This window comes from Tachypleus tridentatus, chromosome 3 (assembly GCF_004210375.1).
Source record: "Tachypleus tridentatus isolate NWPU-2018 chromosome 3, ASM421037v1, whole genome shotgun sequence".
Lineage (NCBI taxonomy): Eukaryota > Metazoa > Arthropoda > Merostomata > Xiphosura > Limulidae > Tachypleus > Tachypleus tridentatus.
This window is the reverse complement of record NC_134827.1, coordinates 101721409-101748456: the sequence shown is the minus strand read 5'-3', so window position 1 is coordinate 101748456 and position 27048 is coordinate 101721409. Positions and strand designations below refer to the sequence as shown.

General features: G+C 36.4%; 1 protein-coding gene across 1 annotated transcript in view; it reads right to left on the bottom strand.

The window, feature by feature from the left end:
- LOC143247619 (LIM domain transcription factor LMO4.2-like) overlaps positions 1-24417 on the bottom strand; it is a 48986-nt gene extending 24569 nt beyond the window's left edge. The window contains exons 1-2 of the mRNA XM_076495956.1: positions 24283-24417; positions 20892-21391 (exon numbers count right to left, since the gene is read on the bottom strand). Of these exons, the coding sequence (XP_076352071.1) occupies positions 20892-21220 (329 nt within the window). The 5' untranslated portion in view covers positions 21221-21391; positions 24283-24417. The remainder of the gene's footprint in view (positions 1-20891; positions 21392-24282) is intronic.
- Positions 24418-27048: the final 2631 nt, after the last annotated feature.

The window sequence follows — 27048 nt, the reverse complement described above, 5'->3', positions numbered from 1 at the left end:
CATAATTATTTTAATGATTATATCTGTTAGGTTATTTTCATTGTTTGGATTTGTGTATTCTGTCAATATTTCAGAGCAGGTAGAAGTAATGGCATTGGTTAGTGTGTTTTCAATATTCATAGGTGTGGTTTTGTGTGGGTCTTCAGTTGTTTTAGGTGAATCTTCATGACTTGTTGATTATTTTTCCTGCATGATTTATGTTTTCTTGACTACTGCAGCATATGAATTTCTTTGTGTGTTTGTGTTTTCTGGTGTTTGAGTCGTAGTTGGTTTAGATTGTTTGTGGTTTGTTCATGTTTGGATTTTTAAGTTTGTATAAGTGTATCTTAATTGATTTGTATTTCTGGCAACCTTTATAGTTTGCCGTGTGTTCTTCCCCACAATTACAGCATTTAGGTTTGGGTTTTGTTTAGTACATTGCGATATGTGGTGATTTTCTCCACAGCCCACATAATGCGCAGTTGCTTGGCACGCTGCTGCTACATGTTCAAACCTTTGGCATTGGCAACACTGTGTTACTACCACTGACGGTGTATCTTTGATACCACATTGTGATACCATTGTTTATTAGTTGTGTTATGTCCTGAGTGTTGTCTGTAACTACTTTAATTAAGTTCAACAACGTGCGTTGACATATAAAGCGACTTTTGAATCGCTAAGTACATTAAGCCAATACGAGCAGTGCAACAACAGCGTTGTGTGTTATTAACGAACTCGTAAAAAAAAGAAATGAAAAAAGTTCATATCCGTTAACCACAGACATCTAACGAGTTTCTTTGTAAACAAAGACAGACGTTACTTTCCGACACATTTAGTCTTCTCACAATGTACGTTGTTCCGATTTTAATCTTGTCTGTATGTTTCAAATGTCCCATGGTGATGCACACCAAAATTGTGCCTATGCAGTTATGACGTAGTATTTTCAGTTTTGGTCTTATTCATGCCCTTTATTACCGTCTCATCCGAAAACAAAACAAAACAAAACAACCTAAACAAAATAAATGTTTAATGTTTATCTAAGAAGAAATAATTGCAATTCGTTCTTTAACTGGACTCAAAAGAAACTACTACAGGGTTCCCATAAACAACAGATGTTACACTCCCACGTATTACACACTTGCCTTGAAAGCACGTGGCTACAGAATTATCACTAATATACAGGTGGCATTTAGTTTCCAAAACGTCTTTATGTACTCGTACTGACTATTCTGTTGTAGTAGCTCCGCAGACGAAATTTCTTCCAAGCTCATTGGCTCAGATATTCGAAGTTTACAAAAAAAATTAAACGTTTTTAGCCAATTGCTCGTTTTATGTTCACTGTTTATCCAAGATTATGTCTCCCGATTTTATCTCCTGAAATGGAACTAGAAACATCTTTTATGTTCTTCACAAAATTGAAAACAAAATTAAAATACAGACAAAAGTAATAGATTAATTGAAACTAAAAGGTATGAACAAACAAAAAATGATTTTTTTGTTATTAAGTTATATCTGATGTGATCATTCATGCATGAAAAATTATGGTTGAACGATTTAAGTTCCGATAGATGCCGCTCCTGTAGAACCGACTAAACAGAAATTTAATAAACGTTGATGGCAACAATTGAGTTAAAACCAGCAGTAGTTTTGAACCGAACATACATAAAACTGGCGATTATCAAAATATTAACAAACACTACAACCGAGCTGTCATCACGAGACACACACGCACACTTCTTGCTAAACATTTCATGAACCCCGTTACAAATGTCCTAAAAAACAACAACAACAACAACAAACAGCCGCCATTCCAAATAATACTAGCATAAGTGATTAGTTGCGGTGTGACGTCTTGAGAAGTCGTGTTTGGTTCTAACGTAAACATAATATGAAAAATTCTCACACGAAATGTTTAAACAATATGAATATGAAAAATTCGGAAAACTTTTATAAACCAAAGGCTTTGTGTGAGTGTGTGTGATTTCCTAGAAAACTTAAGCTACACTCATCCAACAGACATTTCTGGAGATTTTTGCAAGAGCTAAACTCATGGTTCGATACCAGTGGTGGGCATATCCCAGATAGCTCATTGTTTAGCTGTGGACTTAAACACAAAGAAATAGTTCAATCAATTTTCAATTTCACTCGAAAATCTCAATTATACAGGAGGCTTCAGAGACCTATCTGACTAACACGAGAAATGCAATTAGGTTTTTGTTGTTTTTTTTTCTTCCAGGAATTCACATTAAAGTGTCGCTACCTCTACCAACGACTTTATAATGATACTGGTAGAGTCAATATAATTACAGTACTGTCATTCAAACTGCACAGGTTTCACTATGTAATCAGAGTGCCATATGAATCACGTGGTACGTTTATATACAAAAATATATATTCACGAATTAAGACAGACACGCGTGTAAGCGGACAATCACACACAGATAGACAGTCAGACACGTAAAAAAATACTCGCGAAAGCAACACCTACTGGAATACACGATCACATTGCAAGGGTAGGTGTGGAGAGACAGATAAGAGAAAGACAGAGACAAAGAAATAATTATATACATTTTTGTTTAATTACTGTATAGACCACTCGTCAAACACGTAAATCGTGCATATATTATACACACACAAACACAAACATTTATACGCACGTTCTCTCCAATTATCAGAGGTCAGGGTTGAACACGGAGAATATTAAATGGAGGTCAGGGTTGAAGTCAACGAATTAAATAGTAGCATTCCAAATTAAAGATTTATGTAGTATTCCAAATTAAAGATTTATGTTGTATTCCAAATTAAAGATTTATGTAGTATTCCAAATTAAAGATTTATGTAGTATTCCAAATTAAAGATTTATTGTGATGAACAATGTATTGAGAATGACCACAAGATAATAACAGGTCAGTTTCAAAGCGTGAATATTGACTGGTGGGCACTACTCTATCTATATAGTACACTACTGTACACATTCTATATAAATGTTAATAAAAACAATAAAAGTTTGTTTATTACGCAGCACAAAGCTACATGAAAGATCGTCCATGCTGTGCCCACCACGGGTATCGAAACCCGGTTTTTAACTGAGCCCTTGGAGGAATTTATCGAGTACTGCATAGCTGCAGATTTCTCAGGAGGAACAATAACAGTAGGAGGTTCTATCAGGAAATGTTTCATGGTGTGAACTTGCTTTTCTTATTTTGACTGAGTTGTGGACGAAGAGGAAGCCTGGACGCAGTGATAACATAAAACAGTCTTTATTCAATATACATCTTGTAAAGTTTACTTGACCCGTGAGCATACGACTTATTGTTTCCATAGGAACTAAAAGTTGTGCAACTATAATTTATCAGGTAATGCAGAATAGCTTAAGTCGTTCATTTCATCTAATCTTTACTGGCAAAGGTCCGGAACCACCCGAATTGCTGAGCAAGATCAAATGGAATCTAATGTTGACATACGCTGTGGTTCAAAATCCGCTACGTTACGGATTATGCTGTATAAATCCGTGTGGCTTGGTTGGAATTAACCACAAATGGGTTATCTGTGCTCTGCCCACTACGGGTATCGAAACCCGATTTTTAGCCGTGTGACTCCACAGACATATCGCTGTGCCACTGGTAGGCGAGCCTGGGATAGCTCTTGGGGCCGGATATGAGTTTTCGACTGGTTATATTTAAAAAGGAAGATTATTAGTTGGTGTTTCTCGTTTCTGTCTTATTCATAAGTTGCATACTTCTATAGAAACGACCAGACTGTTACAAGTAAGTGAAAGATACATAATATATATCAAAGCAACGCACCACTAAACATCGTTAAACCAACCCCATAACATATTATAATACTTCATGATGTTTGGTCAAATAATCCCCCAAGTCGACTCTGAAGAGTTTTGTCACACCACCCCCCACAAACAAACAAAACTTTCCCTGCCCCTGTTTTGTACCGGGCACGTGTGTTTATAACATTTCAGTTAGCTCATTTCTCTTACATTTATTTTGTATTTATTCTAATAGATTGCAAGGCTTAATTCTGGAACTCAATATACAAGTACAAGCAAAAGTACCCGTCCCCAGCGATGAATAAGTTTAAGTCAATCTATCAATTTAAATTATTTCACGGACTTTAAAAAGGTTAACTGTGTTACATTCTTAGTTCCACTCAGAGCCAACACTGAGATATTTATGTCGCCCACCACGAAAAGTAATTGTTGAGAATTTCAGTCATGCGAAAAGACACTCAACAATAACAGACCGTGAATCTACATTTTTATTGTTCAAGTTACGTCACATTGTGAAATGTGATTAACTCCTTACAAGTTAGTGTAGAATATCCTGCTTGTGAAATGTAATTTGACATCAACATTATTCATTCCTGTTCTGTCGGCACTTCACAAGTGAATGTTAAGCGTTGTCTGCGTGCACAGCTTTTCAAACGAGAGACAGACAAACGCTCGGGCAGACATCACGGTTCGCAAAGTATTACTATAAAATGTTGATAACTTACCATTAGGCCAAAAATTAAACATGAAAACAGGAGTTCTATAAACATTACTGACTTCCTCATCGGCAAAACAAATAGAAGCAGAACTCCCAATCTTAAATAGTTAGGGTTATGACTATTTTATAACACAGTAGTATTCTAAAGTTAAATAAAAGGAAGACATAATAATATAGATATATGGCGAAAGCTGAGATTCTATACGAACGCCAAAGCTTTCGACAGAGAAAGTGAGGAAAGCCAGTAGCACGGAAATTTTATGTTCCACGTGAAGTAGAGACAGTTTAGTCTGCTATGCCATCAGTAGCCAGTCACGTGATGTATTTAGTTCCAACCCTATCTTGTTTTGTGGTTTAATTGCTAGTTCTATATAGCTTTTTTATTTAACGACATGTATATTTTTTACTAATGCTTGTAATATATACGGTGAAGAAAATATGCAAAAAAAATCAAAGAAACAACAAACTTCTGGTATTTTGTCTTTATGGAAGATTTATTAGGGCTTTCTGTTGCTGTCCCTCATTTCAAACTACTAATCAGAGAGAGAAATCAGACAGTCAGAAGCACCCTATCACTCATCATCCGTGTTACGGGATTGCCTGTCATTCTTATAACGCACCTACAGTTTAAAATGCAGGGAATACTTTACAGTAAATGTATGGATTCGAACCTGGTTTACCAGCTCTAGAATCCTTAGCTCTACTAAAAAGCTAACTCAAATCCTATGAAGTTCTATACGACTGCGATACTTTGATACAGAAAAAAATATATTAATTGTAGAAGTCAAGAATATTGGTAATCTTTGAATACATTTTGAGATTAGATTCTTTAAGTAAATAGTAAGATATTCATTCTACGTAGCATCACTAATGATTATATTCTTTGGAATCGATATGAAAAGTTATATTACAATGAAGATATTGTTTACCCATACAGAAAATCGTAGGTTATTTAATCTTTAGGAACCGCCGTTTAAGATTAAATTTCTTGGAGCTATTGAGAAAAAAGAAAGACATTAAAATATTTGATTCTTTTAGAAGCAGGCTCTCTTGAAGGCACTGTGAAAAACCAGGTTATTTTATCGGCACTATAAAAGATCAGGCTCTCTTGAAAGCACTGTGAAAAACCAGGTTATTTTATCGGCACTATAAACGATTAGACTCTCTAAAAGGCACTGTGAAAAACCAGGTTATTTTATCGGCACTATAAAAGATCAGGCTCTCTTAAAGGCACTGTGAAAAACCAGGTTATTTTATCAGCACTATAAACGATCAGACTCTCTTAAAGGCACTGTGAAAAACCAGGTTATTTTATCGGCACTATAAACGATCAGGCTCTCTTAAAGGCACTTTTATTTTAAGCACTATAAACGATCAGTAAAGGCACTGTGAAAAACCAGGTTATTTTATCGGCACTATAAAAGATCAGGCTCTCTTAAAGGCACTTTGAAAGAGTAGATTATTTTACAGCATTATGAAAAACCAGATTATTTTGAAATATCTGCGACATTATTTTTGAGTCGTGTGAAAGATTTTATTATTTCTGAATGATTTTGATAAATGGAGTTTCTCCTGGAATTACTGTGGCAGATTTAGTGGAGTCTCTAACTATTTTGAAACCACTGCGAAATATCAGTTCCTTTTGGAAAGATCAGATCCTTCTGGAGTCACTGTGAAAGATCAGATCCTTCTGGAGTCACTGTGTAAAGATTTAAAGTTTTTGAGTTACCGAGAAAAAAACTTATACTCAATATCACCAATAACGTTGAGTTAAATATAATGAAGATACCGTTCACACATGTGCTCACATCTCCTGACAGTGTTTTAAAGTTGCATGTGACAGTTAAGACAATATAAAACGCAACAGATGCTTCCCCATTGATAAACATGGTGTACAGCTTGCACAAACTGTTCTCAAAAACAAGCTATTTTTAACGAACTTTATTTATTTTGTGGCACTAATTAGGATAGTGTATCATCAATGGTAATTTAAGGAGTAATTTTTAATTTCTAAGAAAAGAATTGCCTAATGAGGGTTAAGAAAAACACATAAAACTGGTAAGATTCGTTTCTGTTGTTTGTCTTGTATCGTCATGCACGAATCTAACAAACGACACGGTTAAGAAGTTGCCTTATGTTACGAAATAAGATAATCATGTTATAAAGACGGTTAGCTCTGTTATGATTACATCATAATATAATGAAATTCATGTTGTTGCATACACCATTGTTTGTTTGAGTTTTGAATTTCGCGCAAAGCTATACGAGGGCTATCTGCGCTAGCCGTCCATAATTTAGCAGCGTAAGACTAGAGGGAAGATGGCTAGTCATCACCACCCACCGTCAACTATTGAGCTACTCTTTTACCAACAAATAGTGAGATTGACCACATATTATAATGCCCCCACGGCTGAAAGGACGAAAATGTTTGGTGTGACGGACATTCGAACCAGCGACCTACAGATTAAGTCAAGCAGCCTAACCACCTGGCCTTGCTGGGCCACCAAAGGCCACTTAAAATAATGATTCATTTTACATTTTAGAATAGTCGTGTTATTCGTTTACGATACAAACACTTGTGAGAGGTTAAGAGCAAGAATGGATTTAAACATGTAACGAGTGCCTTTTAATATTTTACTAAGTATAATACACGTTGTACTGTTTCTAATGCTGCACCAACCTTAACCAGGTGCTGAAACAGTGACCTAACCAATAGGGATGCTATCCAACATGCACGTGTTTACGAAATTCCTTTTATTGGCTTACGCTTTCTCGAATATAAATTTTGTCTCCATTTCAGAAGTTATTATTTCTGCGCTGAAGACAGGTTGGATTCTTTCAATAGTGTAAATATATCTAAATGGTAGAATTGTTGTTCAGTGGGACAGAGGCAAGTCTACGGACTCGCAACGTTAAAATCGGACACTCGATTCCTTCAGATGACCACAGTCCGACGTGGTTTTGCTCTAAACCAAACAAATAGAAATATTTTAAAAAAGAATCTTACAATATGTATATATTGTTTGATAAAAATTCAGTTTAAAAATAATGAAAATACGATATGGCATTGTCCCCTGGTGGATCAATGGTAAGTTTACCGACTTAAGACGCTCAAATCCAGAGTTAGATTTCCTATTGTGAACATACCACAGATAACCCCATAAACCATCTGCCTGCCAATGGTAAACATTTGTTTCTTTTAATTCGACAAGAGTTACCTTTTAAAACAAAATAAAAAAACAAACTAAACAAGAACAGTCTCTCAAAGTAAAAATGCTGAGCAGTGCAGTTCAGTGACGTCATCGGATAACTAAAAATCTTTGAAACTTCTGAGAATTCCACAATAATCAAACAACAGGCATTTTTCTGTTATTCAATTATTTGTTTGAAAATAAAATTACGAAAAACGACCACACGGGCTGTGTAAATTTGGAGACAGAATCCCAAATTTTAGTGTCGTCAGAAAACGGTGTTTGCTTATTTGTTCTTGAATTTCGCGCAAAGTTACACGAGAACTATCTGTGCTAGCCGTCCCTAACTTAGCAGTGTAAGAATAGAGGAAAGGCAGCTAGTCATCACCACCCACCGCCAATTATTGGGCTACTCTTTTATCAACGAATAGTGAGACTGATTCGTGACATTATAATGCTCGTACGGCAGAAAGGACAAGCATGTTTGGTATAACTGGGATTCGAACCAGTGACCCTTGACCAGCTGGCCATGCAGAGCCTACGAAAGCGATGTCAAAAAACAAACAAACAAAAGAGTGTTGTGTGCGACTACAATTTCAAAATCTCAAATTAAAATATAAACAATTCTGATTCTTTAGGGCTCACTAACACCTTATTTAATATTAAATGGGCTAACAAATGAGGTACCTTACTATATCTTAATACCAAGAGTTTTTTTCTCTGTCGTTATGTGTGTTTATAATTATATTTCTTGTTCTTCAAAGTTTCACACTTCCACTCAGTATGAAAGTTTCACATTTCATTCAAAGCCAGCGCTAACATAATGAAACCTCCTCAACTATCTTATCAAAGTCTACATTTGTCCAAAGAAGTAATAAATAACTAAATAGAGCCTAATACATGCCCACGTATCTCTATACCAAGTTATTGCTTTCGAGGGGAGAAGTGCGCACACACAGTCATTCATACAGAGGCAGAACACGCCTGGCACGTGTATCAGCTCGTACGAGGCAATATTGAACTCACGTCTTGTCAAAAAGGTATTGGCTTGCACACCGTACATCATACGGGAATGTCGACTTTCCAACATAGCTCATTTGTTATACTACAGTTCATAACAACGTCGACAATATTGAATCCACAATAATCGCCTGGAAAACATATTAGAAACGCCTGGTATATATTTGTGAATAAAAACTAAACAAGCGACACTGGATTGGACAAGAAATAAAATAATAATGACGTCACTTTTCGTTGTATAAAAATATCGCACTGTAACAACCCTTCAGAGAATAAATAATAGCCCTATAGTAATCTAAATTACTTATTACAGGACGGTTACAAAATATAGGTAGCTTGTGATTGATACCAGTTACAGATATAACACAGTTTTATATGTTGTGGTAAACGGTGGTAGTTTGTGACTGAAGCAGTTACAGATATAACACAGTTTTATATGTTGTGGTAAACGGTGGTAGTTTGTGATTGATACCAGTTACAGATATAACACAGTTTTATACGTTGTGGTAAACGGTGGTAGTTTGTGATTGATACCAGTTAGATATAACACAGTTTTATATGTTGTGGTAAACGGTGGTAGTTTGTGATTGATACCAGTTACAGATATAACACAGTTTTATATGTTGTGGTAAACGGTGGTAGTTTGTGATTGATACCAGTTAGATATAACACAGTTTTATATGTTGTGGTAAACGGTGGTAGTTTGTGATTGATACCAGTTACAGATATAACACAGTTTTATATGTTGTGGTAAACGGTGGTAGTTTGTGATTGATACCAGTTAGATATAACACAGTTTTATATGTTGTGGTAAACGGTGGTAGTTTGTGATTGATACCAGTTACAGATATAACACAGTTTTATACGTTGTGGTAAACGGTGGTAGTTTGTGATTGATACCAGTTAGATATAACACAGTTTTATATGTTGTGGTAAACGGTGGTAGTTTGTGATTGATACCAGTTACAGATATAACAGCTTTATATGTTGTGGTAAACGGTGGTAGTTTGTGATTGATACCAGTTACAGATATAACAACTTTATATGTTGTGGTAAACGGTGGTAGTTTGTGACTGATACCAGTTACAGATATAACACAGTTTTATATGTTGTGGAAAACGGTGGTAGTTTGTGACTGATACCAGTTACAGATATAACACAGTTTTATATGTTGTGGTAAACGGTGGTAGTTTGTGACTGATACCAGTTGGATATAACAGTTTTATATGTTGTGGTAAACAGTTTTATATGTTGTGGTAAACGGTGGTAGTTTGTGATTGATACCAGTTACAGATATAACACAGTTTTATATGTTGTGGTAAAACGGTGGTAGTTTGTGATTGATACCAGTTGGATATAACACAGTTTTATATGTTGTGGTAAACGGTGGTAGTTTGTGATTGATACCAGTTACAGATATAACACAGTTTTATATGTTGTGGTAAACGGTGGTAGTTTGTGACTGATACCAGTTACAGATATAACACAGTTTTATATGTTGTGGAAAACGGTGGTAGTTTGTGACTGATACCAGTTACAGATATAACACAGTTTTATATGTTGTGGTAAACGGTGGTAGTTTGTGATTGATACCAGTTGGATATAACACAGTTTTATATGTTGTGGAAAACGGTGGTAGTTTGTGATTGATACCAGTTACAGATATAACACAGTTTTATATGTTGTGGTAAACGGTGGTAGTTTGTGACTGATACCAGTTGGATATAACACAGTTTTATATGTTGTGGTAAACGGTGGTAGTTTGTGATTGATACCAGTTGGATATAACACAGTTTTATATGTTTGTGTTGGATAAACGGTGGTAGTTTGTGATTGATACCAGTTGGATATAACACAGTTTTATATGTTGTGGTAAACGGTGGTAGTTTGTGATTGATACCAGTTGGATATAACACAGTTTTATATGTTGTGGTAAACGGTGGTAGTTTGTGATTGATACCAGTTGGATATAACACAGTTTTATATGTTGTGGTAAACGGTGGTAGTTTGTGATTGATACCAGTTACAGATATAACACAGTTTTATATGTTGTGGTAAACGGTGGTAGTTTGTGATTGATACCAGTTGGATATAACACAGTTTCAGTTTTATATGTTGTGGTTTTATATGTTGTAAACGGTGGTAGTTTGTGATTGATACCAGTTAGATATAACACAGTTTCATATGTTGTGGAAAACGGTGGTAGTTTGTGATTGATACCAGTTACAGATATAAAACAGTTTTATATGTTGTGGTAGACGGTGGTAGTTTGTGATTGATACCAGTTACAGATATAAACAGTTTTATATTTGTGGTATATGTGATTGATGTTGTATAACACAGTTTTATATGTTGTGGTAAACGGTGGTAGTTTGTGACCAGTTGGATATAACACAGTATGTTTGGATATAACACAGTGTTGAAAACGGTGGTAGTTTGTGATTGATACCAGTTGGATGTGAGTTTGATATATAACCAGTTACAGTTGGATATAACACATATAAGTTTGTGATTGATACCAGTTGGATATAACAGAGTTTCATATGTTGTGGAAAACGGTGGTAGTTTGTGATTGATACCAGTTACAGATGTAACACAGTTTTATATGTTGTGGTAAACGGTGGTAGTTTGTGATTGATACCAGTTGGATATAACAGTTTCATATGTTGTGGAAAACGGTGGTAGTTTGTGATTGATACCAGTTACAGATATAACACAGTTTTATATGTTGTGGAAAACGGTGGTAGTTTGTGATTGATACCAGTTGGATATAACACAGTTTTATATGTTGTGGTAAACGGTGGTAGTTTGTGATTGATACCAGTTACAGATATAAAACAGTTTTATATGTTGTGGTAAACGGTGGTAGTTTGTGGTTGATACCAGTTACAGATATAACACAGTTTTATATGTTGTGGAAAACGGTGGTAGTTTGTGATTGATACCAGTTATAGATATAAAACAGTTTCATATGTTGTGGAAAACGGTGGTAGTTTGAGATTGATACCAGTTGGATATAACACAGCTTCATATGTTGTGGAAAACGGTGGTAGTTTGAGATTGATACCAGTTGGATATAACACAGTTTTATATGTTGTGGTAAACGGTGGTAGTTTGTGATTGATACCAGTTGGAAATAACAGTTTTATATGTTGTGGTAAACGGTGGTAGTTTGTGATTGATACCAGTTGGATACAACAGAGTTTCATATGTTGTGGAAAACGGTGGTAGTTTGTGATTGATACCAGTTACAGATGTAACACAGTTTTATATGTTGTGGTAAACGGTGGTAGTTTGTGATTGATACCAGTTGGATATAACAGTTTCATATGTTGTGGAAAACGGTGGTAGTTTGTGATTGATACCAGTTACAGATGTAACACAGTTTCATATGTTGTGGAAAACGGTGGTAGTTTGTGATTGATACCAGTTGGATATAACAGAGTTTTATATGTTGTGGTAGACGGTGGTAGTTTGTGATTGATACCAGTTACAGATGTAACACAGTTTCATATGTTGTGGAAAACGGTGGTAGTTTGTGATTGATACCAGTTACAGATATAAAAGAGTTTTATATGTTGTGGTAAACGGTGGTAGTTTGTGGTTGATACCAGTTACAGATATAACACAGTTTCATATGTTGTGGAAAACGGTGGTAGTTTGTGATTGATACCAGTTATAGATATAAAACAGTTTTATATGTTGTGGAAAACGGTGGTAGTTTGTGGTTTGTTATTACTTTATCTGACTTAACAGGAAAAGAAACAAATATGAGTCGAGTTGTCTTCAACAGTGTTAGACTGGAAAGTGAGATTTTGTTATTAAAACGTCTCGGATTTCTGTCGTCGAAAATCTGTAAAATGATTCTTGAACTAAGTGTGACGTTGAGAAATGTATTTGCAATTTTTGAAAGGAGAATGTGATTGGTGTATGTTGATGTGAGGTTATTTTTCAAAGGAGCAATGCGATTGGTGTATGTTGATGTGAGGCTATTTTTCAAAGGAGCAACGTGATTGGTGTATGTTGATGTGAGGCTATTTTTCAAAGGAGCAATGTGATTGGTGTATGTTGATGTGAAGTTATTTTTCAAAGGAGCAATGTGATTGGTGTATGTTGATGCGAGGTTATTTTTGAAAGGAGCAATGTGATTGGTGTATGTTGATGTGAGGTTATTTTTCAAAGGAGCAATGCGATTGTTGTATGTTGATGTGAGGCTATTTTTCAAAGGAGCAATGTGATTGGTGTATGTTGATGCGCAATTATTTTTGAAAGAACAACGTGATTGGTGTATGGTGATGCGAGGTTATTTTTGAAAGGAGCAATGTGATTGGTGTATATTGATGCGAGGTTATTTTTGGAAGGAGCAATGTGATTGGTGCATGTTGATGTGAGGTTATTTTTGGAAGGAGTAATGTGATTGGTGTATGTTGATGTGAGGTTATTTTTGGAAGGAGTAATGTGATTGGTGTATGTTGATGTGAGGTTATTTTTGGAAGGAGCAATGTGATTGGTGTATGTTGATATGAGGTTATTTTTGAATGTTTATACTCAAAAGGTGCCAGCATTTTACATGGTAGATCACGTGACAATAGTTTCTAAGACTAATTTCAATAGATATACATTCAGTAGGCGTCGTTTATGTTCGTCTGGCTTCTTTTTTTCACACTTCACACGTTATGCTGGTCATATCAGTTACGACAAACGTTGCCCCAGAGTAAAGTGTTCACAATACTCGTGAAAGAATTAGCTGAAACACTAACGTTCTTTCTGTTATCATATTTGAATGTTGGCCCTAATTAGGTTTTACCGGATCTTTTAATAAATTTCTGAACATCTAAACGTACATTTTACCGACTGGTGTTTAAAATTGTTTACCCACTGGTGGAAGTTCACGTGTCGTTTTATAATGAGTAGACTTGCATTCTACTTATTACAACACTAAGTGTAATTACTGTAAAATCGTGGGGTAAAAATCACCAAGTTTCTACGTAGTAGTGAAATAGATAAGAGACCCTCCTCCAGTAAATAGTGGGATTTATTCCAACATTGATGGGAATTTATTAAATTTTTATGCGAGTCATATGCTATTAGAGAGGAACCCTGTAAACCAGAATCGTTCTGTATCAAATCAGTCAACAACTCGTGCATTTGTTTTTCCCCGGATGGTGCACATAACTACCATATAATTCTGCAAGTGACATATATTTTTTTCATTACACGTGCGCGCTGAAGATTTGTTTCTTTATTTCTTGCACAGTGCTCTATATCCGCCATGGGGGGTCGACCTTTTACAAGTTCCCAAACTTTCCTCTGAATCACGTGCGAAACAAATGTTTTATTGTTATCCACAAAGCATTTAGAAAGTAGATATATCTCTTTACTTGACGGCACAAAAAAACAAAGAAGTATGGATCAACTAGGGGTGTTAGAACCACCTAGAAAAATAACCGCAACAAGTCATATCTCAGCTGTGATAGGTAAAGTACAGGCCTTTTGTAAAATGTGAGGATCCAAAACACTAAGTTCAGTGGCTAAAGCCGTACATTCACCCAGAAAGCAGTACTCAAAATAATTCAACAAGGCTATTATTCTGTATAGTCCAACGGTACAAGTCGGGAGGCACCAGCTAGGATAAACTCCAGTATAATCCAGCAGTACAGGTCGGGAGACACTAGATAGTATTTTTTGCTCGTGAAATTTTGCACAAAACTACTCGAGAGCTATCTGCGCTGGTAGTTCCTAATTTTAAAGTGACAGACTACAAAGAAGGAAGCTAGTCAATAACACCCTCCACCAGCTATTGAGTTACTCTTTTACCAACAAAATGTTGAAGTAATTATAACAATATAACGCTCACATGGCTGAAAGGATAAGCATGTTTGGTGACGCAATTCGAACCTGTGTCCTACAGAGAGAGCGTGCGTGCGTGCGCGCGTGTGTGTGTGTGTGTGTGAGAGAGAGAGAGAGAGAGACCGCCATGGATCCAAACGAAAAGACCCCAGAAACCTGAAAAACATTCATGCATACTAAAGGCATTCTGAGGAACTGCAACTGTGTATTATTTTAATTTCACTCAAACAAGGTACTCGACTCGTAATCCGAGGATCGAGGTTTCGTATCCAGTCACACCAAACGTGCTCGCCCTTTCAGTCGTGGGGGCGTTATAATGTGACGATCAATCCCATTATTCGTTAGTAAAAGAATAGCCCAAGAGTTGTCGGTGGGTGGTGATGACTAGCTCCCTTCCCTTCAGTCTTACACTGCTAAATTAGGGACGTATAGCGCAGATAGCCCTCGAGTAGCTTTGCGCGAAATTCAAAACAATCTTGTAGCAAAGCCACATCGGGTTATCTGTCTTGTCCATCGAGGAGAATGAAACCTCTGATTTTAGCGTTGTAAATCCCAGTAATAACCGACATCAGTTACCAGTTTCAGTTTTCATACACGTGCCAACACGTGGCCTTTCTTGATTGTTTTTATTTAAAGTATAGCAATAAGATGTTTTACTTAGGTACGTTGTGAAAATACAAGACAGAATAAAGCAACTTAAAAAAAACAATACATGTTATTACAGTGTGCAATAGACACACGTGTGAATTCTTATGACGGAAAGTACGTCATAAAGAATTGCGAGTGCACAAAATCATTAAACCGTGATCATATTTTTTATAAAAATGCCCGAGTGAAGTTTATTTATCGATATGTTCTACTGTTCCTCCACTAGACCAACAAAAGAACGACTGTACTTTACTTCATTTTTGTAATAAAAGCTAACTTCACCTGATATGTTTCTTCTATTGAATTACAGTAGAATATGATTATCAGAAGAAAAACAGAACTACTTTATACGTGGACATTTCACTCCAGTATTGTGGCGATTAATATTTATTACCCTAATACAGAAATATTGATTTATACACGTGCTCACCATAATGTTCCAATTATGGTGAAAGGCTGTAACTTCAGAAGCAGCACTAGAACAAATAGGAAACGGTTTTCTATTGGTTGCTTCAAGCCACACGTGCAAGTTCTCACATCAGATATAGTAAGAGGGGGCCGTCTTATCTTACCAGACACTGATCACGCATCTTTCAGTTTATTACACTTTTAGAAACTAGAATGTTAATAAAAAAGTAAAAACATTAGTAACTCGGTAATGGCACAAACACATTTTTTTGTCTTTACGGGCTTTAGGTAATCTTTACAAACAGATTGTTTGTTTCTATAAGTTCGTGCAAAGCTACACAGGGGCTATCTGCGCTAGCCATCCCTAATTTAGCAGTGCAAGACAAGAGGGAAGGCAGCTAGTCATCACCTAAAAAGTAGCCCAAGAACTGGCGGTGGGTGGAGATGACCAGCTGCCTTCCCTCTTGTCTCTGCACTGCTAAATTAGGGATGGCGAGCGCAGATAGCCCTCGTATTTCGTCTTTTTTTCTACTTTTCATATTTTACAGAACTTTCTTCATAAGTTAAATTACAAAAGGTATGCATGCATCTGTGAACACAAAAATAATAACAGAACGCTTTTACGTGCGTAATGTTCCTCTGTGATTAAAAGAACAAAAATGCATCTTTGGTTGGTAAAAATCAGCGCTTGCAATTTGAAGTCGAAAAATACAGCGACGCTCAAAGGTTACGCTTTCAGAATGGTGGCTGTGAATAGGCTACAAGTAACAATGGAGCTTGACTCAGTTCACTGGAACTTGTGTGACATCACCTGATTCGTGACGTCTTATTCAGTCAGCTGCCTCGACGACATTTTAAATCAGCTCCATTCGGTGGGAATACATGTTCGGATACGTAAGTTACGGAGCATTTTGAAATGGTACTCACTACAGTCGCCTATTACGTTTAATAGAAATGGTTGGAAGCGCCTGATAACTGACTTCCACACGTCATCCTTGAGATCATGAGCGCCATTCAGAGATAATTATCTCCCAAACTCTAAGTGACGTTAGGTATGAAATGAACTTCAAAAATACTAAATACGTTACTTTGCCATTCTTATTGAATAAATGGAATACCACAACACAGACTTTCCATCAGTCGCTTTTGTAATACTTCGTTTGGTTCTACTGGTTCGTTTTAAAATACCAAGGGCTATCTGCGCGAGCTATCCCTAGTGTAGTCGTGATAGACTAAAAAGAGGGCGGCTAGCTAACAACACCCATTATTTAACTACTTCTTTACAAAAAAACAAAACATCATAGACCGTCACATTATAACGCCCCTACGTCCGAAATAGCAAGCATGATCGGTAACGAGATTCGAACCGTCGACCTTAAGATTGCGATTCGAGTCTTAACATCCGGCCCATTTTACTACCAGTTTTAAAGACAAACAATCCACCATCCCACTTCCTTTATATCTACTTACAATTCAGCAACAAAGCCTCGAATAAAAACTACACCTGACAGTTGGTAACAACCGCAGGAATTATGGATATTAAGTTGCATGAAATGTGGTGATAAACAAATTGGTACCTGCAAACATGAAAAACAGATATTGCGCCATACGTAATGACACCTGTAACAAAAGTTACAAATCAAGGCTATTTATCGTACAAGAAACGTTCAACTTGTAGCAGCTGCTACAAGTCATGATTATTAACGTTACAATTTATACTTTTAGCACCAGTAACAAATCTTGAATACATATTGTATTAAAAATATCGTGAACGACGAAAGTACCCAAGTTGGTCTGGTGGTTAGGGCACTTGATCGCAAGTTGCTGGTTCGAATCTCGCTACCAAACAGGAAGTTTTCATTAGTTCAGAACAAAGTAGCTAGCTTCTATAACGCATGTAGCCTTGTATAAATGTCTGTAAATTTCCATGCCCGGCATGGTCAGGTGGTTAGAGGGCGCTCGACACGCAATCTTAGGATCGCGGGTTCGAAACCTGTTTCACCAAACATGATGGTCCTTTCAGCTGTGGAGGCGTTATGATGAGAGGGTTAACAAAACTATCATTTGGTAACGAGTGGTCCAAGAGTCGGCGGTAAGTAAAGATGACTAGCTGCCATCCCTCTAGTCTCACACTACTAAATTATGGATGTCTCGTGCAGATAATCCCTGAATAGCTTTGCACGAAATTCAAAGGACAAACAAACAACTATTCATTACAAATAAGAACGCAACAAAAATATATTAAATTAAAAGATCAAACTCACAATTAACTAAAGAACTGTTTAAAGAAACGTAATTAATTAATAATTACTCCTCCGGCAAACGACAAATATGTATTCTGTTGTTTTTTTAAACACTCACTATATAGTAACTTTTCTTTACTCATATCCAGTCTTTTCCAGTTCTCGATCTAAAAACAAAACCTGTATATTATCACTTACTTTAGATAGTTATTGTCTTTTAATTTATACCTCAGTCTCCTGTATATGAAAAATTACGATATTTGAGGTTAGAGACTTCTTCCAATCTTGTAAATGGTACATGACCCCTTCCATTATTATTCTGAAAGATAAATCTTTATGACGTCAACTGAAACGACTCTAGTTTTTGTTGTGCGTTTCAGATTAAACGAACGAGGGAGAAAAAAATCACGTTACCTGAATGACAAGGCTTGCTTTAGACAAATGATGGACATTATTACAGTCCACCATGCGAATGATAACCTAGGTAATAGAACAGCTGTAATAAGAAAATTTTCTCAAGAAAACCTGGCGTAGCTGGGGAAGGGGAGATCATAACCAACCAATAAAATCTTTGTTTTTTAGTAAGCGCGAGCATATTCAGCGAAGAGAGATGAATACTGAGTCGCCACGTGGAAGAAATGTCGAAAATTATGGGGCACCGTATTTTTTTTTCTTTTAATAACCGAAAAAAAGTCTACGTCTTTGGTTGTAAAATTACAGCTTAATACATTTTCAATATAGCCTTTCAAAAAGTATTAAAAAAGATAAATAGATGGCGTTTAATTTAAAAGTGATGGTTTCTTTTGCTTTCAACAGATGCTGCTCGAGCCCACAGGAATTATCTCGTTTTTAAGGCCCAAATTAAGTTGGATGTGAACGAGGTTCTATTATTATTATTTGTTCTACAAAAGCTGATTAAAAAAATGAAGAACAGAAAGAACTTGTATAGTTATAAAAACAACCAAAAATAATAACAGTAAGTTTTGTCCTTCTCTAGTTGATTAATCCAAGTTTTGAAAGCATAAATATATTTTAAAACCTTCAACATTTTTGTTCACGTTGTATACAAGGTAACAAAACAACCAGCAACAAATAATTTTACGATTGATGCCATTAAGTGGTTCTTTAAGCTGGTTTGATTTGTTTTGAATTTCGCGCAAAGCTACACGAGGGCTATCGCAGATAGCCCTTCCTAATTTAGCAGTGTAAGGCTAGAGGCGAAACAGCTAGTCTTCACCACCCACCGCCAACTCTTGGGCTACTCTTTTACCAACGAATATTGGGATTGACCGTCACATTATAACGTTCCCACGGCTGAAAGGGCGAGCATGTTTGGATTACGAGTCTAATGCCTTAACCACCTAGCCATGCCGGGTCTTCCTTAAGCTGGACTAAACTAAAATATAAGTCCGCAAACGAAACTTGATAAGTTATTTTAAGCTCAACACGGCTCCGTTTGGCTGGTTTATTGTAGTTTATAATACAAGGCAAAAAGTGAAAATATCACAATAAAATATCACAATATTATTGTAACTGTTCCTCGTATTTCTTTGTGCTTTTCTTATAGCAAAGCCACATCGGGCCTTCTGCTGAGCCCACCGAGGAGAATCGAACCCCTGATTTTAGTATTGTAAATCCGTAGACTTGCCGCTGTACTAGTTGGGGGCCCGTATTTCTTTGTGCTGTTCTTATAGCAAAGCCACATCGGGCTGTCTGCTGAGCCCACCGAGGAGAATCGAACCCCTGATTTTAGTATTGTAAATCCGTAGACTTGCCGCTGTACTAGTTGGGGGCCCGTATTTCTTTCAGACACGTTTTCAGACAGTTTTCGTAACTGTTTTTTTTGTTTTTTTCATCTTGTGGAATTTATAGAGACGATGACGCCAGCAATTACGTTTGTTAATTTAACACATTCGAATGTTATACGATTTGTGTTAAATCAAAGATAGCATGTGAGAAACCGGTAAGAAGGTAAACAAGTTATTATAAAAGAAATACATTCATATAATGAAAACGGGTATGGAACACAATATTGATCACCAAACTTCTTTAATTTTGGGGGGTATCTGCGTGAAATGTTGGGGTTATAAAAACTCACCGTTTTTGAGTCACATATTGAAACCTTCACGGAGGCTCTTATTTTTCTCAGAATCGAAATGAGAAAAGACAGACAAAAATGTACTAGAAAGACGTTCGAAATGGTTCTAAACGTATCCAGACCAAAGCTCCCTCTAATTTTTCAATCCATGTGCAGAATGAAGTTTTTCATGTGAACCAATATCAAGGTAATGCGGATGTAGGCTGCACGTTTTTGTCTTTTTTTTTTTTTTTTAAGGGTCGGGGTACTTTTAGATCATCAACCCTATTGGACTACTAAGACTGCTTTGTAATGGGTACAAGTCGGTTATTTGGGCCTTAAGTCTATCAACTGCCAGCCTTATTATGGCCATCATCGTGTTGAGACTACCCACTAATGTGCGCGGATGACATAATGAAGTGGTTGACTGGTTGTTGTGCGGCTGCGCAGCCTGGAAGAAACACTAGTCCAGATCATTAACACTCCTGTCAGGTGATATTGAAAGCGTTAAACATTACTCGTGGTTATTTGTTTGAAAAGGTCCAAATTTTTTGCACAGATTATTTTCCGGATTTGAATTTCCACAAAGTATGCTTGCACACGCGTATAAAATCAGAAACGCTCAACATGACTAGGCAGTTAGGGCACTTGACCCGCAACTTGGGGGGGTCAAGGGACAGAATCCACGTCCCACCAAAAGCACGCTGGCCCTATCAATCATGGAGTGGTTATAACGTGATGGTCAATCCCACTATTCATTGCTAAAAGAGTAGCTCAAGAGTTAGTTGGCGGTGGGTGATGATGACTCGCGCCCAAACGATTACGATATAGGAACCTGTATCATTTCTTCGAAAGGGACAGTACTTTTGTGTGTGTGTGTGTGTGTGTGTGTGTGTGTGTGTGTGTGTCGCAAGATAAAGTATCAATTATCAAAATTATTATAAAACTAGAACTACAATGAACACTTTCTCACCGGATGTAGTCGTTTTTACAGAGGATCATTCCTGCTTTTGTGTAACAAGAGCTGCCGATGTCAGCGAGGGTTGCCTGGCAACAAGAACACTTCAAACATCCAGTGTGCCAGTACCTGTCCATGGCATGTAAGAGGAATCTGTCCATTATTTTGCCACCACATCCGCCACAACAGCGCCCACTACCGGTATTTGCTGACGTGGGAAGCTGCGTCGAGTGAGACTGCATGTGGATCATGGGATTTCCGCCATGATGATTATGAGTCATCATACCCATCACAGTTGCTCCTGGATCTCCTGGACACATTGGTGATTGACCATTTGGATTCATGGCCTAGTTGGGTGTACCTCAGAGCGTCTTTTGGTTAAAATGGTGGTTTAAATATTGGTCACAGTTCGAGAGAATCCATGGTTCGGTTCTCTAGCGAGATTGAATTACTTCAGAAAACTGCTCTTTCACGGTGTTTTCGGTGCCTACATGACTGTTGATAAGATCTTTGATCTAAAATGGAAAAAGAATAAAACACGTCAAAACAAACCATTTAAATATCTTTCGTTACTTTCTGTTGAAATAATGTAATGAGCATGCGTGATGTAAATATCTTTGTAAAGGAATTCAGTCCGAAAATATTCATTTATTTTGGTGCCCCCTCCTAGTAGCACAGCGGGATGTCTGCGAACTCGCACTGCTAGAAACTGGGTTTCGATACCCATGGTTGACAGAGCAGAGATAGCTCATTATGTAGCTTTGTGCTTAAATGAGACTAGAATTTACGTTTATGGCATATAAACTCTGTTTAGGTTTAAGTTCCAGAATTTTAAAAGAAAGACTGGTATTCGCTAAGATCTAAATATGGTGAGGAACAACAGGTGTTAGGTACACCGGCGATTTTAGAAATACTGATTGAAATTACTTCGTAATTAGCTTTGTTATGTTTCTTAAGACTAGCATGTTGCCATTCAAGACCGACAGTCTAAACTACAGCCCAATGATATTAGCTTTTAGGGCCATAGGTTAAACTTATAAATCTCTCTTATTTTGGCAAAATTGTTACCTAAATAACTCTATACGTTAGAAGAACCAGGGATAAATAAGTTAATAAGGATAAAATAAAATGAAAACCACGTGAAGGGGTCACCTGTTTTAATCACTTGCACCACCTTGTTGTCTGTCAGTCATTCAATAGACACCAAAAGGACACTTATCGTTTCAATTCGGACGTCGTGTCTTTTTAATAGCACAGTAAAAAAAACACTAAGAGCAGCGTGAAAGCTGATTCATTTCCACTTCAACATTGTTTAAATGAATACCATGACATGATGAATGGAATTTACAGCTACTAAATAGACATGACTAATAATAAATCACCACAAATATAATTGTAATTTAAGATCCGTTTTTTTTTTAGGGAGGGGGCGCTTTACCAAACGTCAGTTTAACTTATTAACTAGTTCATTAAAAAAATGTTTCGAATCTGTTAACAGACATGCAGTTACGCCACGGGTTTCATTATCTACTGGACAAACGAGTTTTATGAACAAGTAGGACATTGGCATGAAAACAAAGAGTTTCTAAGATCATGTGACAAAAGCTGATAATAGGACGAAAAACTGATTGTGTTCTTACTTTAATTAAGTTAATTATTATTAGTCCTAAGTAACTTGTGTATATATAGATAGGTATGTGAAATGAAACGGAACATAGAGAAGTTTACGAAGGGAAGAGTGCGATCTCAAATCCATGCCTATCTCTTAAACGATACTGGGCATGCGCGTAAGTTACATCGTATTAACGTCCAATGCTCCAAGTTAAAATAATGCCACTTAACAAGAATTCTGATGAAGTATGTAGTCTGTCTTTTGTCCTATTGGTTAGGTTGGACAAGTGGACAGATGTGTTCCTTTTCACCCAATTCTTTCTGTCTCCACACAAAGCTACACAATGAGCTGTCCGTGGCTTGAGACTTGCCGTAAAAACCACTAGGAATCTCCACTGTCTAACACTAGAAAGCCTTATTTGTTTAGAATTTTCACGTAAAGTTACATAATGGCTTCTGCGCATGTTCGTTCCTGGTATTGAGCTGAAAGACTATAGAGAATGCAGCTAGTCAACTGTATCCACTGCCAACTTTTAGGCTACTTTCGTCTGACCGAATATTTGGATTTGACATTCACTATTATAGCGCAGTGACAGTTCCAAGAAGAGGAGTGTTCTTGTGAAAGTGGAACGCGAATTAGGGAACCCTTGGATTTACAGTCACGCCTGACACCAGGAAAAAGACAAGTTTACAGCACAAACAAAACTGCTCATAGGACTAAATGTTTGTCAGAGACTTAAATCCATTATATCGCAATAGAACTTACACATAAGAATCATTTTAAATATAATTTCCATTTTCCTGCCTAATCTGTATATATAATATTAAGTCTAAGATCACAAAACATTACATTTGTCATAGGAGATCAGTATAATGTAAATATTTTTAAAAATCTTCAGAGAACTACTGACCTTTCGATCATAAAAACAACATTACTTTATACGTGAAGGTTGTTTGGGTGTTAAAAGGATAGGTGATACTCGTGTTTGTGAAGATTCGTTTGTTAAATGGGCGGGTTAAAGTGGTTTTAATCGAAGTAATCTATATTATACAGTTATTCATCGCCGAGATAGGACCTTCAGTAAAACCTTCTAACGACCATTAAAAAGTTTAAGCACTGGTCAGTTGTAGTATATTATGAATTGTATACAAGACATTAATTTCAGAATGCTACCGAGATCAAATTAATGGTGTATGAAATAAAGGAACTCACAAGGAAGTGTAATAAAACTGTTTATTAAACAGCACAAATATAAACAGAATTAAGAGCTGGCGGGCTTAATCAGTTTTCATATATCTCCTTAAAAGGGAAACAGCAAAAAACTGGACACGTGAAATTTACACATTATAAAACCAGAATACATTGTCAGTTATTACAAAGACTCATCTAGAAATAACAAAATGATGAACAAATACAACACATTATTAATTAAAGATCGAATTAGAAATCCGGAAGCTGTAAAAATAAAGTTCTACGAACAATGATAAATGAGGCACACAAAATGTGTCATAACATGAAGACACGTGAAACTGATGTGAAAGTACACGTGTTATGGTCGGTATTAATACACAGAAATACATATATCTGACAACAATGAATGTTTTAGAACAAGAGAACTTGTACAACTGTGTCAGTACACGAGACATTTAGTGTTAATATGTACAGCTTACAACATTCGGTATTAACGAACTGATGGTAATACGGAAACACTTGGTACTATATGTCGGCAAACACGAAACAGTTTAGTTCCAGCGACAGTCCTAATGAACAAGAACAACCATATAAACTACATACCTTTATAGCCCCGCTGGTCTTTTTAAGGGTTATACAACTTAAAATTTCACCTTCGAAAACAGAGAAAACCCTGCTTCTCTTATCTGAAATAACCAACAATCCGGATCATTTCTGTAGAGTGATGAATATTCAACCTTAATTTCTATATCAAAACTGGTACAAATCCAATCACATTTGATAAAGTTATTAACATAGAACCATAAACATGCTCTATCTTTCCCTTATGAAAATATACTTCACGGTGAAACAGAATCTGCACCTAATTCATGGAGGGCTGTGCTTGACCGACTTTCCATGTTGTGTAACTTTCAGGTGCGTCGGTCTATTAGTTTTCGAAGCACGTGCGCGGAAAGACAGACAGGCAAGCACTCAAAGACCAAATTACAATACCAACTCTTAGAAGGGTGGTAAGAAATCGTCACACTAAACCACTTGGTACTGATGACTCAATAAACGTGATATATTGTCTAGTTCCATTGTTTACGTTACTTTGTTTCAGGTTTACACGTAAAATTAATTAAAAGTTATCCGTTCACAGCCATTACTAATTATTAAGTGATTGAACACGCCCGTCACCAACTACTACGTTACTTATAGCGCATTCTTAGGCCTAAAGTGTGGATTGCATTTTTACGGAACAAATCGCGAATAATGGATCTTCTGCGCCACATCCTACGCTAACAACTAATAATGTAACGTGGAACTGTTACGAGTAACCGCCAAAGTTACACGCATATAAACAAGTTTTCGTAACCTCAAAGACTTTCAGTGAGTGAACGAATGCTAACAGTTTGCGTAGAGACAGCAGCAGCCGATGACGAATACACACCGTGTTATTCACATGAATGTTTCCCTGACGGCTCAGTGGTCAGTGTTGAAACACATTGTGTTTCGATACTCTGTAACTTTGTGTTTAGCTACAAAAACAGTTCACACGACCATATCCACAGTTATATCACATATATTCTAAAAGAAACAAAAAACAAAACACACACGCACACAAAAACGAGTTTATGATTTCTTATACAAATTATTGTGTATCTGGGAGTGTCTTAAACTTGTATTTTTTTTTGTTATTTTATAAACCGTTTTGCACTGCATCTCTAAAGCCCTTTATAAAACTGCTAATATATATTGTGTGTTTATTATGAAACTAGAGAGAAAGACCTGAACATTTGTTTTTCCTTATTTGATTACATAATTATAAAACTCAAAATAAATATCGGTGAAACGTATAGAGTATAAAAATAAATATTCTTATTTTTAACAAAACAAGTCATTCTTAGAACCCAATATAGCATAAGTGAAACAATTACTAGGCCTAATTACTAGGCCTAATGGTACAATATAACAGAAGTGAAACAATTACTAGGCCTAATGGTAGAACAGGCAAAACTTCCATTTTTTTTTTTATACTTTTCTTGTTTTACATTTTTATCTTATCATCACACACAGGTTTGTTTTCAGAGAAATTATTAACTAAATATAAACCTAAAAAGATTTAAATCGAACAGAGCCAATAATATTCCAGGGATGTAAGAACGTGAACGGTGGGATATACAAGTGAACTTCAAAGCATGTTTCTACGTCTTTCTTTTACTATTTTTACCTGGTTCGTGTCGTACAATACGAGTGAACAACTCAGGTCACTGATGAAATATTAATCTTCAACAGATGGTGGATACTGGCATACAAAGAAAAACACGTGTTTTTGTGTGGTGGTTTTTCTCTCAGCTTAACATCTTGTCTATCAAACAAGTGAAACGGAGGGAACGGCGTCCCGAGCGAGTGTCGATGAAACTACCTACCATCTCCTAACCCAACATGGAAATACTGAACACAGCTATCCGCATTAGAACCCCAATAGAATTTGCAGGTTTGTTTTTGTATTCTAATTATCACATAAGTGACGGTGTTAATGTAGCCAGATTACATATTTAAGAGTGTTTTAGTTCAATATTTAAATGTGTTACAATGTGTACAACACAGTACACGAGATCCAAATTTGTCCTCAGTGATATATGAAAATGAGCTAAGGTTTTGTTGGAATTCAGTCTGGGTTCCACAAATCTTTTCCATCTAATGCTTTGAGAAACGCACCCTGATTGGTTCGTGATACAATCTTTTCCATCTAATGCTTTGAGAAACGCACCCTGATTGGTTCGTGATACAAATAACACGAATTTTGGCCTTAGTTCATTATTGATTTGAGCTCCCGTCACTAAATATGCTAGCTTTCTTGGCCGTGGAGGAGTTATAATGTGACGGTGAAACCCACTATTCTTTGGTTAAAGAGTAGGCCAAGAGTCGGCTGTAGGTGGCGTTGTCTAACTACCTTTAATCTAATCTATCGCTTCAAAATCAGGGATGCTAGCGTAGGTAACCCTTGAGTAGCTTTGAACGGAAGTCCACGAACAAACTGAATTTAAAAAGATACGTCTTCCTAACATAATGCCCTCTGGTGAGAAGCTACTGAAGAGCTATATTCTCGTTTACTAATTCAGGTATCGTGCATATTGAGCGTCAAGTTTATCTACTGAAATGTAATTAATCAAATGTTTTTATTTCATATAAACAAAATATTTAGAAAAGAAACATTTTACATTAAACAAGAAACGTATCGTTTAGGTCTTTCATTTATCTTCTAACTTAGCCAATCAAGTCTTTACTCCACCTTATATTTTAATTGCTTAATCCGGTGGATCCCGCGTGAGTTGATTTTCCGTCAGTCAGGTATTAGACGCATGTTGTTTGTCTTTAAAGTTG